The 17937-nt window shown below is 33.9% G+C and overlaps 2 protein-coding genes across 12 annotated transcripts in view; both read right to left on the bottom strand.

Moving 5' to 3' along the window:
- Nucleotides 1–1968: 1968 nt before the first annotated feature.
- Nucleotides 1969–5546, bottom strand: BBS10 (Bardet-Biedl syndrome 10). Of its 2 annotated transcripts, none has more exons than XM_016138200.2 (2): nt 5285–5546; nt 1969–4880 (listed from the first exon to the last, which is right to left on the bottom strand). In XM_016138200.2, the coding sequence occupies exons 1-2, from the start codon at nt 5467–5469 to the stop codon at nt 2906–2908; spliced, it is 2160 nt and encodes a 719-aa protein (XP_015993686.2). In that variant the 5' UTR covers nt 5470–5546; the 3' UTR covers nt 1969–2905. The 2 variants fall into 2 exon arrangements, with proteins under 2 accessions (XP_015993686.2, XP_015993687.2); XM_016138201.2 differs by having other exon boundaries at nt 5350–5488.
- Nucleotides 5547–7245: 1699 nt separating this feature from the next.
- OSBPL8 (oxysterol binding protein like 8) overlaps nt 7246–17937 on the bottom strand; it is a 138866-nt gene continuing 128174 nt past the window's right edge. For 4 of the 10 annotated variants that reach the window (XM_016138191.2, XM_016138193.2, XM_016138197.2 and 1 more), the window contains 5 exons: nt 17351–17536; nt 16917–17004; nt 14908–15013; nt 13298–13400; nt 11387–11519 (listed from right to left, as the gene is read on the bottom strand). In XM_016138191.2, the coding sequence (XP_015993677.1) occupies nt 11387–11519; nt 13298–13400; nt 14908–15013; nt 16917–17004; nt 17351–17536 (616 nt within the window). Of the gene's footprint in view, nt 11520–13297; nt 13401–14907; nt 15014–16916; nt 17005–17350; nt 17537–17937 lie in introns of all 10 variants that reach the window. The other 6 variants (XM_016138192.2, XM_036237887.1, XM_016138196.2 and 3 more) reach the window with 3 other exon arrangements.

The raw sequence follows: 17937 nt of genomic DNA, 5'->3' as shown, positions 1-17937 counted from the left end.
TGCACTTCTGGGTATTTATCCAAAGAAAACCAAAACAATAATTCGTAAAGATCCATGCACCCCAATATTCATGGCAGCACAATTTACAATAGCCAAGATATGGAAGCAATCTAAAGTCCATCAATAGATGATTGGATAAAGATGTGGTACATATGTACAATGGAATATTACTCAGCCATAAAAATACTTACCATGTGCAACTACATGAATGGACCTAGAAGGTATGCTAAGTGAAGTAAATCACTGAAAGACAAATGACATATGATTTCACTTATTGTGGAATCTAAGGAACGAAATAAATGAACAAAATGAAAACAGACTTAAAAACACAGAGCACTATGGTTTGGCTGGGTGAAAAATGTGAAGGGATTAAGAAGTACATATTGGTAGTTGCAAAATATTCACAGGGATGTGAAGTACAGCATAGAGAATACAGTCAGTAATAATGTATAGTGAGAGGTGGGAACTAATCAGGGGGATCACTGTAAATTCTATGTCTAACCACTATGCTGTACACCTGAAGCTAATATAAAATAATACTGAACATCAACTTTAATTGAAAAAAAAATAGCAAAAATAATAAAGCAAAGCTATCATATTAAAAGAGTAAACGGAAAAAATTATATAGCAATTTTAAAGCAGGTTCATATGGCTATGAATTCAGTATAAGAAACAGAGCAAATTTATTCTCTCCATATTTACGGAAATAAAAGTTATATAACTTAGACCTTACAAAAATGAAATTATATTTAATGTAAAAGACCATGAGATAATTGCATTATAGGATGTTACAGTTTTTAAAAATATATTATTAGGCATCACTTTTTCAAGTTTAACTGTAACTAAATTTTATTTTGAGGTCTCTTTTTTAAGATGGAAAATATTACATGTCTGTATGTTACTGAGAAAGACCCAGAAGGGACGAGGGGAGAATAACGATGTGGGAGGACTGAAGAAAATTAGAGTAGGAAAACCTTTAGATAGGTCAGACAAAACTTATAATTTTACTTCCCACAAGAGTTATATATGTACATGATTTAATAGCTGAATGTCACCTGCATGTTCATGCCTACAATTTTTTTTTTTTTGCTTTTTAAAAATTAAGTTTATTGGGGTAACATTGGTTAATGCAATTATGTAATTTTCAGGTGTACATTATAATTTGACATCTGTATATCCTATTGTGTGATTACCAAAGTTGTTTCCTTCAGTTATCATATATTTGATTCCCCTTACCCACTTACCCTCCCCCTAACCCTCTATATTTGACCTCCTTAAACCATCTACTTCCCCCCTCCTACCCTACCCCCTACCTTCTGGTAACTAGTCTATAGTCCATGTCCATGAGTCTCTGTCCTGTTCACTTGTTGCTTTTAGGTTTATATCCCACATATAAGTGATATCATGTGATTTTCAACTTTTTCTGTCTGGCTTATTTCGCTTAGCATGATTATCTCGAGGTCCATCCATGTTGTTGCAAATGGCAGTATTTCATCTCTTCTTATGACTGATATTCCATTGTATATATGTATCACAGCCTCTTTAGCCAATCATCGATCATAGGACACTTCATTTGCTTCCATGTCCTGGCCACTGTGAATAATACTGCTATGAATATCGGTGTGCAAATACCTTTTTGGATTTAGGTTTTCAAGTCAATCCTAGTAGAAGGAATGCTGGATCATATGGTAGATAAATTCTGAATTTTTTGAGGAACCTCCATACTGTTTTCCATAGTGATTGTACCAATTTGCAGTCCCACCAGCAGTATATGAGGGTTCCTTTTGTTACTAAATTTTAAATATCAGTTTTCCTAAATCCAACCCAAGTACTGTCACTACCTATCCATTAACCTTTAAGAAAAGGTGCATGAAGGCAGGAACCATATGTTTGCCAGGGTATATTCAGCACCTGTCATATAGTAAGCACTCAATAAGAATGTTTAATTAGTTAACTGAAAACATGTACTTAGGAGAACAGATTAAAGATAAGTTTTATTCAACAAGCACTTCTGAATACTTGGTATAAACAGAGCATTGTCTTGGGTATTACAGAGTACTAAAAGTAGGAGACACTGTCTTATCGAGGGGTAGACATACAGTATAATTTGCATTTATAAGCTTTTAAAATAAAATATAAACCCTTTAAAATTCGCCTTAGAAAAAATTGTTAAAATCATTTGTTACTACTGAATTCTGGATATGCACTAAATATAAGAAGAATATATAATACATGAATTATTTTTATAAGCTCTTATGGGCCAGGAGAAAATTAAAGTACAAATTTCATATCCTTTCTGGAATTAACTTTTAGTTACAGAAATGAAATTAAGTTCGCAATGCACAAAGTTGTATTTTTGTTAACATTCTATGACATGGACGGTGAGACTCTCTTCAGGCTTTCCACATGAAAAGGAAATAAAGGGCCATATGAAAGTAAAAAGAAATTATGTGTAGGGAAAATAAATTATTTTAAATGAAACAAATGTTTTATAAACAATTAAAATAGGATGGCATTTGAAGACCCCATCCAAATCTGAGACTAAATGATTCTATGAACACAGAAAGGTGAGGGAGTAGAGATAAAGAAAGTGAAAAAGGGTAAAGAAAAGCCCTAAAGAAACACCCCTCCCAAACACAGAGAATAACAGAGCTGAGATGCAGGGACAATAAGGGGGAAGAACACATTTAGTCAGATCTTGGCTTCCCTCACCTGAAGGCTTCCTCCTCAGAACTGTTCTATAACATACTTTAACATTTGTGTCTGAATGCTACTGGCCTCTCAAGCCTTTTTAAATTATGCTGTTTTCCTTACTAGACTGAATTGCCTTGAGAATCAATGGTCACAAACCTGCTTTCCTTCAGGCCTGAGTTAGATAACTTTGGTTTATTAAAAACTTTTAATTTTATAATTCTTCTTCGGAATCTAGATCATAAATTTCCTGAGGCTGTCTCTTAATATCGATTACCAAATCGATGGTTAAAATTTTTGTTAAACACTGAAGAACTGAAGTTAGTAACTGGTATCTACCAGAGACTGATTCCAAACCTGTATGAATGCTTACCATGGGTTGGTTGGTTTGCAGCGCATGGAGAGCTCTTATATATACTTGTGGAAAGCTGCGATTTCCATTCTTAGACTTATACAGGATTTTGGGAATGCCTAAAACTGCATTAGCTATTATTGTACTAACCATGGCTATTTCTGATTGCTGGCATTTTTTGGCATAGTTGAGAAGATAGTAATTTAACAGGATCTCAAAATTACCACCCACTGGCAAAACACAACCTGCTGGTATAGATGAGAAACAGTAATTCTGGGCAGTACCCATCTCCAGTGACTTGTTTCTCACTGGAAACGTACTCCCCTTTCCAGCAATTTTTGTGATCTTTACATTTTCATAAGAAATTTCTAGTCTACTGTTCTCTGTTGTTGAATTTGTAGAATTACACTCAATACATAGATCAGGATCATCAATTATCTTGGTTTTGTGTGGAGATAAACATCTCAATGTTTCATCTGTCTGGTATGTATCTGTTGGTGACACTTTTGGTGTTGCACATGGAATATGTGTTTCTAATTCTACACTTGGAACTACCATATTTGAATATATTTTTACATGTCTCTGAGTTTCTGCCAGTCCATCTTTGTTCTCTACAACTGTGCCCTGATTTGGCCTTTGTATTGAGCCAATTTCTAGTAAATGATTACTTTCTGTTGTATTCTTATAAATAAGAGGACGTAATGCATAATTTTGATCACTGACTTGTATCATGTAACTTAGGTCAAGGTCTTTAAATAACTGCTGAAGCATTTTAAAAGCTCCATGTAAAGCATCCTCGTGCTGTTTAACAAGACCCTGCACTGGTCCACAAAGAACTATACAGTGTGGTATAAACAAACATGTGCTAATCAAGCCAAGATGAACATATCTTTTGGATCTAAGAATAAGGGGCTTGCAAAACTTCACCAAAGCATTGTTCGAAATGTCAAACTGTGAAGAGGCCTGCGGTAGTACAATAGGATAAAGACTAATGATCCTCTGAATAACAGAAATTTCTTCAGATGATAAACACTCCACCACTGATATGCTATACAGTCTTGCATAATAAATAACTAAGTCCGGTTGTTTCACACTAGATAGCAGCAATTTTACATTTTGACTCTGTAAATGTTGCATTATTACTTTTGTCCTTTCTATAATCCAAAATTGAGACGTCTGAAACTGTTCCTCTGAATTTAGAATAAACTCTGTTCCAGAAGTTGAAAAGAGAGGCTGAATAGTTTCTGTTACTAGCACTATTCTTATGTCACCATCTGCTGGACAGTACACAGAAAAGTCTCTGTGAAGCACAAGTCCCGGTATGATCCTGGAATCTGAAACTGGAAGGCCAGTGACACCAACGTTCAACTCTACAAAACAGTCATCCACTAACTCACATACCTCTTCGAACCCACTTTCACAAGCCATACACTTAAAAAAGTAGTCACACATTAATTGTGAAATAAAGGCGTGATTATTTCTTCCCACTCTTCCACGAAAGTATGCCCCTAAGAGCAACTCTACAGAGCTCCTACACAATGTTCTCTCTTTAGTGGATGAAGAAAAGATGGACAAAAAGTGTCTACTTAAGTGCTGGTCCATAACATAGTCTAATATTTGTGTCTGAAATGTTAGAAGCGCTTGAGAAATAAATTTCCACTGACAACAATTTTTCCAATACCTTCCATGGGTTTGAATATTTTTGGAAGTCAAAGAATCTTTTTCTTTGTCTGTGACTGCGTGAAGTCCTCTGAGTAAATGGCAAAGAAAGATAATAAATGTCTTAGCACCATCTCCTGTTTTTCTCAGATGACTGGAAACACATGCCACCATCATCCTGCACAAAAAAGAAATAAAGAAACTCAGATTTTCAGTGGGCTACCTTCCTACATTTGGATCAAGTTGAAAAAATGTTTTCACAGCTATAAGCATAAAATGTGAATACTGTCCCTTTGATATGTCCTTAGTTTTAGTTCTTCCTTTGCCAAGTTATTTTGGTCAATTCCAAGATTCTAGAGTTGGGTGGAGCGGGGAGGAGAGGAATGAGAAGTGTTCTTAGAAGATGATAAGATTTGATGTCCGGGAAAGTGTTCCCCTAGGCATCGCTGTAACCCTGAGCGCACACTATTCTCAGCCAGTCAGTTTTTCCAGCATAGCCTCAGGGATAATAAGTTCAGGGAGATGGCCTGGGGTGCTCGTTTATGGTATGTTTTAATAGGCGGGAGTGTGGGACGCGGGTACCTGGCTAAGGGATGTTCTAAGTGTAGCGCCTCCAGGAGGCGGCCTCCATCCCGGCTGAGCAGTACCTCACCGGTGGGCTTCGTACACAGAACTTGACGACCTTCGGGCCCCACGCAGCCGCTCACGATGGTCTCCAGCACCTCGGCGACCTGTAACGCCGCCTTCACAGACCCCGCAGCGGCCATAGCCCTTCGAGTTCCCGCCGCTCGGGTCGCAGACTACAACCAGGGTCAGGAGAGGCGGGGTGTGGCACGACCGGAAGCGGAAGAGGCGGGGAGGCCGGAAACCCGGGCAGCTCGGCTTCTTGGTTGGGCGAGGAGGCTGCCCTTCCGTCCGCTCGGCTGAAAAGCGGCGCTTTTCTGCGGGTTGAGGTTAGCGGTCCAATACCCGGGAAGTTAGAAAAGAGGTCAGGACTTTCCAGGTGTTGTCCTTGGAGCGGAAACCGCTGGCTCTTCCCTTGGTCCCTAGGTAAATTCGTTCCCTTCCGTTAGCTTCAATTACCACCAAATCCCTTTGTCTCCCAAGATGTTTCCTTCCTAACTCGGCACGGTAATGGAACCTATATGAAAGAGGGAATGGTCACCGTGGATAGGACTCGTTTTGTTCCCTGCCCCCATTAAAATCTCTTTTCGTAGAAAAACCTCTGCCTTGGACTTATGCATATTCTGTCCACTCTCCATCATTTGCTCTCCTTCCATTCACGAAAGCTGTTTAGGGGTGCAGGATAGATGGGGAAGGGCCTGGTCAAGGTCACCAGCTGCAGGCTTTATGCTTTCCGCAGCGTTCTTTGCCACATTTCCTGGGCCAGGTATCGCTATGAAATCCACCACACTTAATACACGCTCTCTTAAGGATAAAATAGTTAAAAGCATGGGCTTAGAATTTGGACCTGGATTTGCTCTACCATTTACTTAATCTGTGACATTTATTATGGAACTGTTGTCTCCACTTCTTTTATCTTAAAAAAAAAAAAGATTATAGATATAAATAAAAAAATCTCATGAGATTTTGAGGAGGGTGAGAATGTTTACAAAGCCCTTTACTTAACATGGTGCCCAGCATATACTAAGCACTCAACAGATATTGATGAGCTCACTCATCAAATTACTCTTGACATGTCACCACTGTATGGGACCACTATCTCTACAAGAAAGGGATATTTGGTTAAGGTGCGGAAGGGACGATTAGCATAATAGAGGATATCTATTAAGCATATGGGCAATATTAATAAGAAAATTATCTTGTAGATGTTTCATTGGAATTGAACAGTGAGTTGTTTTTACTTTATTCCTATGCATGGAACAGGAGAAACCTGTAAGGCCTTCCCTCTTTTCCTGTCAGTAAGACAGAACCAACTGACCATTATAGCCAGAAGCAATTGGACCCGGAGGAGAAAGCAAGAAAGGGAGGGGATGAGGATGGAGGAAAACCAGAGAAGGATATCTTTTGGAACTCATCTGAAGTTGACTCAGTATAAATAGGTGACTTGAGGGGAAAAAACTTTTTCATATGGGTTTTGTATATATGCTTAATAGAAAAGTATTTTCTGGTTCTACCCATCACAAAGGGGTCACATTACTCATAGATTCCAGCAGCAGATTGTTCCAAACAGTTAAAAGCGTTCAGAGTTCTAGTTAAGTGTACACTGGAAAGAATGCACATTGAAGTCAGACGTAGATTCAAACTGGTGCTCGTTATCACTCTTACTATGAAGCTTTTGGAATCATTTAACTTCTCTGAACTTCAGATTCTTCATCTATGAAATTGGGATAACTTCTACTTAAGGTTATTATGAGTGCTTAGGAAGAATGAATATAAAGTAAAGCATGCATTAGGGATTCTGTGAAGTCTCAAGCCCTGCACACCCTTCACAATTACCACCACACAAAATTTATTTTAATTTAAAAATAAGGACTAAGTAATTTAGTCATATATCGTAAGTCAAAGTAATCTGATCACAATTTGTTCTTTTTAAAAATTTTATTTAGAATGCCTACTTGAAGAAGTTAGCGTAATTTTACAGATCATTAGAAAAATTTTTTTGTCTCTGCAAACATTTATGATAAGTTGGGAATAAGAGATTAGAAATGTAATACATTACAAAACAGTAGCCTATGACTATCTGTACATTTACAATGCACCTCAAGGAAAAGAATTTGACAGTGTGCTGTACTTACACTGCAGACAACATACTTCTATTATATAAAACTGACCAGTGGTAGTGTTTGATTTTATAAATGGCCATCAATCAGAATTTTCACTTAGATATATATTTAGCATGATGAAAAGTGAAAAAAATTTCAACTGAAGTTCTGTGGCTCATCAGTTCAAATATTTTGTGGCATTGTCTTTAAATAAATGTCAATGTTGTAATGATAGAATAATTTTACATAATGCAGAAAGAAAATTTTCTAAATATTTTAGAAAGTATATTCACATTCATTTTGTCATGGGTTTCTTGTAGCTCTTCTAAATATGTTAATTATACTTAGGAAACACTGGTCCTATACAATTTTAACAGTCCATCTTCAATTAAAAACTTAAACAAAACAAATAGTATGTTAAAAGTAACAAAAAGTAAATTAAATATACTAAATTCACACTATAGGTAAACAAAATGAAACCAAATTATGTAACAGTGGCAGATTATACATTTTAAAGAATCTCTTTTTCCATGTAAGTCAAATAAAATAGAAGTTGAAATGTTAACTTACTGACTTACTGATTTGTGTGGGGTTCCCCTACCCCACTGTTCAAATTGGAAAATTTGGTACAAATGCCAATTTTATTTCTGTAATTAATTTAACATAATTCAAAATAATATGCAGTATCAATAATGCCATCATCACCTTATGTCAAACAAAGAAAAAAACAACTCCAAAATATATTCACTGCTCACTAGAAATGCTAGACACTGGGAAAAATGGAATTTTATACACTCGTTTTCTTAAATATTTGATTAAGATATTCTTCAAAAAGTTAAAACTGCCTTTCACAGAATTATGTATGTATATGGCACAAGTTGACACCAAAACAGTGTGAATTCCATCAAAAAGGCACTGTTTACAATACTCAGAATAATCTGACAAATCTACTTCAATGATATGTGAGGGTAAATAATATATTTGAAATAGCTATATAGACAAACCTTTATAAAAGTACAGCATTACCATTTAAATATACTTAGCTATATAAAAAGAAATAAAGTGACACAGAAAAATGACCCTTTCATGACAAGCCTATAAACACTTTGAATCATGATAGTTCAGTAACACGAAATGACAAAAAGTATTTTCTTAAAGGCACAAAAGCGTAAATACTAAATGAGGGTTGTATTTTACAAGGCCAATTTTTTGAATAGAATGGTGATAAAGATTACACTGTACCTTATAAGTGATACAAAACAGTACTGACATGAAATACAAGTGAACTATCTATTGCTGAAACTACTTATTTCACATGCCCTATTTATTGTCTTTTCATGGGCCAGCTACATCTTGCTAAATGGTGAATAAAAAAGGCATCGCACATTTAACAACTAAAATAGAAAAGCACATTTCAATAATTCTTACCTAAATTTTCATTTGAAAAAATAAATTTTTGGTCAAATGAAAATAACAGGTCATAAGGGTCTTAAATCCTAGAAACCATTATGAGGCTCTTAGACAATTGGGAATTGTAAATCACAATTGTTATGAATCCATGTGTGAAGGAAGATTAATCTTAGGTAGAGAACATTCGAAGTCAATTACATATATGGCTAAATACAAAGTTAATTATTTGTTTTAAAGGATTCACATACTAAGCCTGGTATAAGCAGTAATCTAACATTAAGCCACCAATTCCTGAGTTTTGTGTTCAGTTCACAGAAAGGAACTCATACAGCTAAAAGCATAAGACTATTAGATTAAATAAAATGCTTTTAGTGCACAAGAAACAGTCATGAGTAAACCTGCTCTTTCTCATGAAATAGTTTTTGACTCTGGGTAATAAGAACCCATAACATCTGTCTTAAAAAGAAAAATTTTAAGAATAAAGAAAATAACTACCTTTCCAGTCTTAGAAGATACACAAATAAAACACTATTTAGACCAAATGAAAATAACCCACAAGTGGATAAGATTAAAATTTCAAAGGGGGGGTTACCAACAAAAAATTTTAAGTTTTTAGGGTTTAATGATGAAATGACTTTTGTGATCAGCCAAATTATATATAATATAAATTAATACTAATTTAAACCATAAAAAGATCAAATTGTACAATATTTACAAAATATATATCAGTGAATAAACAGCTGAGCATAACATTGGTGATGGAAAGTGAGTACAATATTTCTTTGACAGGTATGAAATACGAACATAAAACCTCCACCTTTTCTAGTGCAGTTACATTACATCGATACTTATCCTGGGTATAGGTACATCTTATCTGTGTTTTAATCAATTTAAAAAATGTTTTCACATGTACATACGATAGCATTGTTTTGCCAAAAATACATGGGAAATAGCTCTTCATAAAAACTACGGATATTTAAGATAGCTGTATCAGGAAAAAAGCAGGTTCTTTTTTGTCCTTTTCAATTTTTGTAATTTAGTAACCATTCTTTAATTTTATTATAGCATTAAACAATTGATTGTAATTTTACTAGTGTCTAACAGTCTCTTCTTAGTCAAAAGCAAATGTAGCCAGAGCAATTATTCTGACCATCATTTTCATTAATATCCATTTTGAAATCTATACTTTCATGATTCTAAGATATATCTTAGAACAATGTGTTCCTAACCTTAACTTACATTTGCAAAAATTGCTTTTGAGGACTATAAATATTTATGTAAAAATATACAGTAAAAATATTAAACAAAAAACAAAATTAGGAAAAAGTGTGCCTGAACCTGAATAAAAAGGAATCTTGAAGAACTGTCATTTCTGCCACAGAATTAAGTTACTAAGAACTGTAGAGGGTAATAAAAAAAATTAAACTTCAGAACTTGATGCTCTTAGATGCTCAACTTATTGCACATTTTAAAGAAAATGATTTTAATGTACACATAAATGCCACCACACCTTTTATCTTTTCTTATAGCCTTTCTCTTATTTGGCTTTTGAAGTAAAATATTGGTTTTAATTTTTTCTATTCTACTTCTTCACTGAACACACTAGGGTCTAAATTAAAACTAAGGTAAGTTTTTCATAATGAAAAAACATGAATTACCAGCATTTCATATACCCTATAAACAAATCTAGAATTTGGCCTGTGTTATTGGACTGAGTTAAAAAAATAAAAATAAAAAAGGACAGCAACCAATTTTGACCACGCTTTTTTCAGTAAGTGCTTAAGGTATTATATAGGTATGATAAGAAAGATGTACTCTATAGATCCAAGTAGCTGCATACCATTTTTTATGTTGATATACACATACGTGCATTTGTATCTATATCTATAAATATTAAATTCTAGGGTTAAAAAAATCTTGTGTAAACTATTTAAAAAGTAATTTGCCACCTTGTACCTCTCGACATATTAATTTTGACCACACTTTTTTCTAGGTGGTTCTAAGAAGACAATTGAACTGGGTGCTTTGGGAATGATTTTTTTTTTTTAACAGTACAGTTTATTGACCTATTTCTAATGTCAATTATCCCATCATTTCCATTTTGTCATTCTTTATTGATAAAAGTTTTGTGCCTATTTTATGAAGAAAATAGATTACTATACATATATTTATAATGTTGATAGCATTTTTGTTATGAGCATTAGTGCTGTATCTCAGAACATACTATAAAATACGAAGACTACTGTCAGGTGTACATAAGATACAACTGTGTACACATGTGGATTTATTATACTCACATGTACATACATTCTCACAAAAGCTAGAAATGTTCTGGCACTTAACATATAGCTCACATTAATAATGAAATAGAGTAACTCTTATTCCAGGTTAAGGATAAAAGGTATGAAAGGTCAATACCTTTACATTTAAATCTTAAGGTTTTGTTTCAGAAATATTGTGATGTTATAATAAAGACCAAACCAACTTGAACACTGGTCCCAGGCCAAATCTGATCATTCCAGTTCATTGATTCAACTGTAAAGAACTTCTATTTAAACATGAAGTTTATTATGACTTGAAGCAAAATCAGAAGGAAAATGATGAAGTAGTCTTTTTGTTGCAGAAAATAATCCGTGGCAGGTGAGCTTGAAACCAAATGATTTCGAAGAGCCATAATATTTCTACAAAACAAAACAAAAACCCAGTAAGTTTTATAATTATTTATCAAAAGTGTTTGACATATGGTCACAGAGCACTTAATTATATGAACAAAAGTAACTAGTTCAATCGGTTACTACTATCTTAACAGGGAGCTGATTATGCTATGTGGAGCCATTATTAGGTCTTGTCTAAATCTATATTTCACATTGTACCACACGTATTACTTAATGATGTGCATCAAACAAATTATTAAAGTTTGATGACGTAGAAATATATAACTTCTATTATCACAGTGGTTTTAAAACAAAAATTTTGCTTCTTAGTTGACCCACTAAGGTTCTTTTGTCTTTAGGGAGAGAGAGGTTGAACTGGAGAAAAATCCTAAATTACCCAGGAAAAAATAATACAACAGATTTCATGGCATTCCTAATTTGAAGAATGTGCTATAGAAATTTCATATGCTAGCAGAAATAAAATGTTAATTTAGTCATAAAATGAGCTTAAATTATCCTCATGCCAACCTAAATGCTCTGGCTAAAAAGAGCTGATTAGTGAAGACCTTTTCTGACTTCTTTTAAAATGTCTTACCAGTGTAGAGAAAGAAAAAGACAAAACAAACAAGTAGGCTCATTAATTCATATATGTAATTAAATTAGGAGACTTAAGCACTTTATATAAGGACTAATGATACTGAGATGCAGCAGACATGCCCCCTGCTATAGAGGACCTCATGGTCTAATGGAAGGAGAGGTGTAGTAAACAGACACAATAACGACCTTTGTAGTGTAGTAAGCACTTAAAATGAATATATATAGGAAGTTAAACAAGCCTAGTGGACAAATTAATAATTCTACAGTACAGGGTGAATAATTAGAAATGATATAAAAAGGGTGGCATCTGAGATATTCTGAAGGATAAACAGGGATTTTCTTGATGGGCAAAGTAGGAGGAAGGGCAATCTAAGAAGTGGATTCGGTGTGGGCAAAGATCCAAAGATGAGAAAAGATGAGAGAAAGGAGTATTTTCTAGAGGTGTGAGGAGTTTCATAGGACTTGGGATGGGATGGGTGTAGGGGGATAGAAGGAGATAAGCTGTAGATGAAAACAGCAACTAAATATGAATCATAAGATCACCATGTACAGAGAAAATCTAACATTTATGAACATCTAATATTAAGTGCTGAATACACAAAAGCAGGCTGGCTAATATTTAAAAACTAAGCATCTAATATAGCAATAGGAGGCAATCAATCTGAACTCATGCTAGCCTTAGCAATGCACAGCAGGATAAGGACCCTTTTCCCTCCAAAGAAAACTTTGTAGGTAGTTGCTGGATCATGGGGAGGTGTGTGTGGGGAAAGGTCTGGGACTACAAGTGGAGCACTTGAAGGTCTTAGGGTGGTGGCTACTAACCCATTGTCATGAAAGTATTTCAAATTTTCAACAACTGTTGCATTGCACTTAACATTAGCCATGTACAAAGGGGACTGCAGAAGCCCTTAGGTTAACTAGAAACCACCTCACTTCCACATACAACCCAGCTACATTCCTAGTATGCTTCTGCAATAAGATAAAGAGATTCCAATTCCACCCTCAAAGTTGAGAAAAAATAACCTCCCTCTCTCCCTCAATATTTTAGTGCTGAATTTTATACATTTCAGTCATCAGGTGGTGGAAGCCAAGTTCTATTTTAGCTTAGCAATGATATAAAAATGTAAAGTCAGCATATATTTCCTATGTAATAGGATTCTTAACTAGTCTTCTGAACTCAAACAATAGTCACTGTCAGTATATATTACCTTTTAATTTCTTCCTGTGTTTGTTTTATAGATTCGATGGAATTTTGAATGTCTCCCAGTTCTATCCCTTTCTTTCTTCTTGTACTTGGTTTTACTGATTGAGCTAAAAGGACATTAAGAATGAACTTAGTGAAAATAGTGAACATATTATACACAATTTACATTTCAGCTTAATGATTCTCATGTAATAAAAATTTTCCTAGGCATTATTTTTATGGCTCAGAGATTAACATAATAATACTAATACTCTGCATTTTTGGAGTTTTAATCATATCATTTCAAAAGTAGAACACTATATACTTAATGTAACCACAAATTAAATTTGTTTTATTTTTTAATTAAAATAGATGAAATAGTTCATTAAAAATACATATATTAATTTAGGCAAGGTATTGCTCTCTTCTGTCTCTTGCCCATTTGCCTACATCTGAAGCATTCAGCTTTTTTAGCTCCCTTTTCAGTTTTCTATTAATTGTTAATATTGTCTTTATTCCCCTAGTCACCTAAACTTTAAACCTTTTTAATTCGTTTTTATATCTTTTCTAGAAATTTTTATTGTCACACGTTAAGTGCTCAATAAATGTCAGCTGATATAATGGAAGAATAAAAGGGTGAATTAAAAAGGAAAAATATCTGCATATACAACACACACACACACACACACACACACATATATGGCCCTGGGCAGTTTAACCTGTGTCTCAGTTTCCTTTTCTATAAAATGGGAACAACAGTGTAACTAACACTCCCTTCTAGCACTCTGGTACCATGCAACTCTTGCTCTCAAATTTTTGTTCCTTTTACTCCTCTTTTACTCCAATAGTTTTTCTCCTACCTGCATCTCTCAAGCCTAAACTGCTGTAGTCCATTACAGTTCATCAGGTTCCCTAAGAATACTTCCCCAAACTAAATTCAGCTACTTTTCCTTTCAGCTCTTCACCACTTTCATCTACTAATTTCCTGGCATTTGTCATTTGTTCACCTCTAGTGTTATCTCTGTAAAAATGAGCTCCCCAGTTCAATATGAGCTCAGTTAGAGACTATGGCTTTAAAAAAACTTTATTTTTTCATAGTATCTCAGACATACTTTAATCCTTTCTTGGTTATATCTTAATGTAGTTCAACACGGTTTACACATTATTTGACTTAAACGAAATGGAACACTAGTTAAATTAGTCCATAATTTTGATGTAGTTATATTTTACTAGCCTGTGACTTCTAAACACTACAATAATTTATTCTGAGGTTGAAAAACTATTCTGAAGCGTGGAACTTAGCTCAAAGATCAAAGAATGCTTCCTGCATTGGATCTAGGAAGCCATCAACATTTTTTCAGAAGCTAACAAGGCATAAGAGCCACACTACAGTGTGGTTCTTGATTTGCATGTTTCCTATTTTTTCATTCCCCATGCCTTTAACTGTGGTCTGGTATTTAAATTTATAATGTAAAATAGAGGATTTTTTATATACCATCTCTGCCCCCACAAAGACTCTTACATATCTTATTAAATTAATATGAAAAACCATTTTGATATCTTCTTACACATTTAGTAGTACCTTTTTAAAAATTTAGATCCCCATAGTGAATAATCTGCAATAAATATTTTTACCTTCACTTCCAGATGAGTCCTGGATATCAAGGTCTGGGGAAGAATAGCCTTTTGCTACTTTCTTCTGTTGCCTGGTTGGCTTATGTTTCATTTTTGGGACACTAACCTGAAAAAAAAAATCATGCTATTATGTGAATTTGCATTGAATTTTGTAAAGACCAATGCTGTAAAACTGTTAAGATTCAAAAGCATATCAAACCATGAACTAGGACTAATTTCCCTTAGAATAATGAACTTTAGACTTAATACTATTAATAATCTTCCAATTCTGGAAATACGTCTTAAATGTGAAAATAATACAAGAAACTAAAATCAGAAAGGTAATTTGCATACATAGAAAATCAGAGAACCAGTGGTCACATGCCTTTAACTTAGTTCTTACCTGTTTAGGAACTAGCCCCAATTACCTACTCCTTGAAACAATTTTGTAAAATATTATTCATGTGCTTAAAATTTAAATTTCCATAATTTCGTTATAGAAAATAAATAATAATGAGGCAGGTCCTGTATTCAGCCTACACTCCTACTTCAAGTCACGGAAACTTAAAATTTTGTAACATTTAGAATCCAAATCCACATTCTTTGAGCAGATTCAAATTGGAGACTGATAACTAGCAAGAAGCCATTTAAAATAACAAAGGAAGTCAGTAATCCAACTCTAAGTATACAAAGATTTATTGTGATTAGTAAACTGTACCTTTAGAAGGAAATACAGATGCTTTATGTGTCTATCATGTTAGTGTTGTTACAGAAAGAAACTAAATTTAAATATTTTGAATTTCTAAATTGTGATAACTTATTTGTGTATATATACAAACACATATTTCATATATAAGTTTTGACATTTTAATCATTTTAAGTGTACAAAATTCAGTAGTAGTAAGTACATTCACGATGTTGTGCAACCACTATTGCTACTTCCAAAACATTTTCATTATCCCAGAGAGACTGCAACAATAACTTCCCATTCTCTCCTTCTCTCGGTCCCTAGGAACCTCCAGCCTTTCTATGAAATTTGCCTGTTTTATATTCTAAGTAGAACCATATAGTATTTGTCCTTTGCGTTCCACTTACTTCACTTAGTACAATATTTCCAAAGTTCATCCATGTTATAGCATGTAGCAGAATTTCATTCTTTTTATGGCTGAATAATATTGTAACTATATACTCCATTTTGTTTATCCAAAAGATAAACAAAATGGAGTATATAGTTACAATATTGTTTCTACCTTTTGGCTGTTGTGAACAATGCTGCAATCAACACTAGTATACAAGTATCTGAGTTTCTGTTTTCAATTCCTTTGTAGTGGAATTGCTGGGATATATGGCAATTCTATGTTTAGCTTTTTGAGGAACTCATCAAACAGTTTTTTTTTTTTTTTTTTACAGCAGCTGCACCATTTTATATTCTGTCAGCAATATACTAGGTTTCCAATTTTTCCACAACTTCACCAACACTTATTTTTCACTTTTAAAACTGTTACCATTCTAGTGATGTGAAATAATACCTGACCTCATTGTGGTTTTGATTTGCATTTCCTTTATAATTAATGATGCTGAACATCTTTACATGTGATGGTCATTTGCATATCTTCTTTGGAGAAATGTCTATTCAAGTCTTGTGCTCATTTTTAATTGAGTCGTCTTTTGTTAAATTTTATATACCCTGGATATTAAACCCTTACTAGATAAATGATTTGCAAATATACTCTTATTCTGCAGGTTGTCTTTCACTTTGATAATGTCTTTTTAACCACAGAAGTGTTTAATTTTGATGAAGACCCATTTATCTATTTTTATCTTGTCTCTTGTGCTTTTAGTATCATATATAAGAATACATTACCAAATACAAGATAATGAAGATTTGCCCTGTTTTCTTTTAAGAGTTTTATGGTTTTAACTCTTGTTTTAGGTTGAAACCAAATTTTAAATGTTGGTGGCCAAAGATGCTAGTAAAGAGTTAAAACATTTATATGCCTAGCAGATTTAGTTACTTTTTTATCACATACCATTGGAGTGCGATGTTTCACTTTGGTCTGGATAACACCATCTTTTTCGAACTGTATCATATCATTAAGTGGGTCCCATGGTCGAGTACTATATAAGTGAACAAAAAACCACCATTTGTTTAATGACTAAACAAAACATTAAAAAAACTTTTTCAAAGTTTAGAAGAGGTTTTCATTAGTAATTATAAACTTAGAGGTAAGATTAATATTTAATATATTTAATATATCTAATCTTATTCTCACCTTATTTTATAGGTTAATTACTACCATGGAATAAAATTTATGATGAATGAAACATCAAATTTAAAATCTCACACTAATTTATATATATATGGCTTAATAAAAACTACTTCAATAACAATAAAAATTCTAGAAATGAAGGCAACAAACTATGCTCATATACTGTTTGTAATATACTCTTTTTGATTACTTACTCTGCAAATTTGTAATGCCATTCTCCTGTGAGTGGATCAAGTTCAAATAACTTGCAAGCCCACTCTTCATTTTTTGTTTTCCGATCTCTGGCAGCTTGTCTTTGAGCTTCTTCTAAAACATACTTCTCTTGAGTAGCTTCTGTTTGGTCTTTGACATTTATGGCTCGAGTTACCCGCTGCCAGAGTCTAATACATGTGCAAAATAATATTTAAAAAAGGCAACAGAAAATCAAACCTACATTGAATAGATTTGAATCCCCTTGAGAGAAAGTGATGTCCATGTGGGTTTTTGGCTTTGACAAAGCTTATGCTTAGATGTTTAGAAATAAGTCAAAATATAAAAAGTGGTGCCTTGAGTGACACAGTGCAGACTAATTTTTCTTGGCAAAAAAAAAAAAAAAAATTAATTACATGCGTTCTTGAACTCGTGGCAATGAATGGTACTGATCCAAGATGAAAGGAATGTAATGAAGGTTCAAGAATCTAAAGTTCTAAAAAGCTCCCCAGATGATTTTTATACAAACTGTTTAGGATCCACTGGCATCAAAGATCCAATAGTGTAATGCCATGCTTCCCAATCTCAAATG

This window comes from Rousettus aegyptiacus, unplaced genomic scaffold, assembly GCF_014176215.1.
Source record: "Rousettus aegyptiacus isolate mRouAeg1 unplaced genomic scaffold, mRouAeg1.p scaffold_m13_p_2, whole genome shotgun sequence".
Taxonomy (NCBI): Eukaryota; Metazoa; Chordata; class Mammalia; order Chiroptera; family Pteropodidae; genus Rousettus; species Rousettus aegyptiacus.
Note: the sequence above shows the minus strand (reverse complement) of the source record. Positions and strands in the feature narration are given on the sequence as shown.

Excerpts from the sequence above, each read along its gene's own strand:
- BBS10 (XM_016138200.2), bottom strand. The coding sequence starts at position 5,469 with ATGGCCGCTGCGGGGTCTGTGAAGGCGGCGTTACAGGTCGCCGAGGTG. Across the intron at positions 4,881-5,284 it reads TTAGAACATCCCTTAGCCAG|GATGATGGTGGCATGTGTTT; the intron begins GTACCCGCGTCC and ends TTTTTTGTGCAG.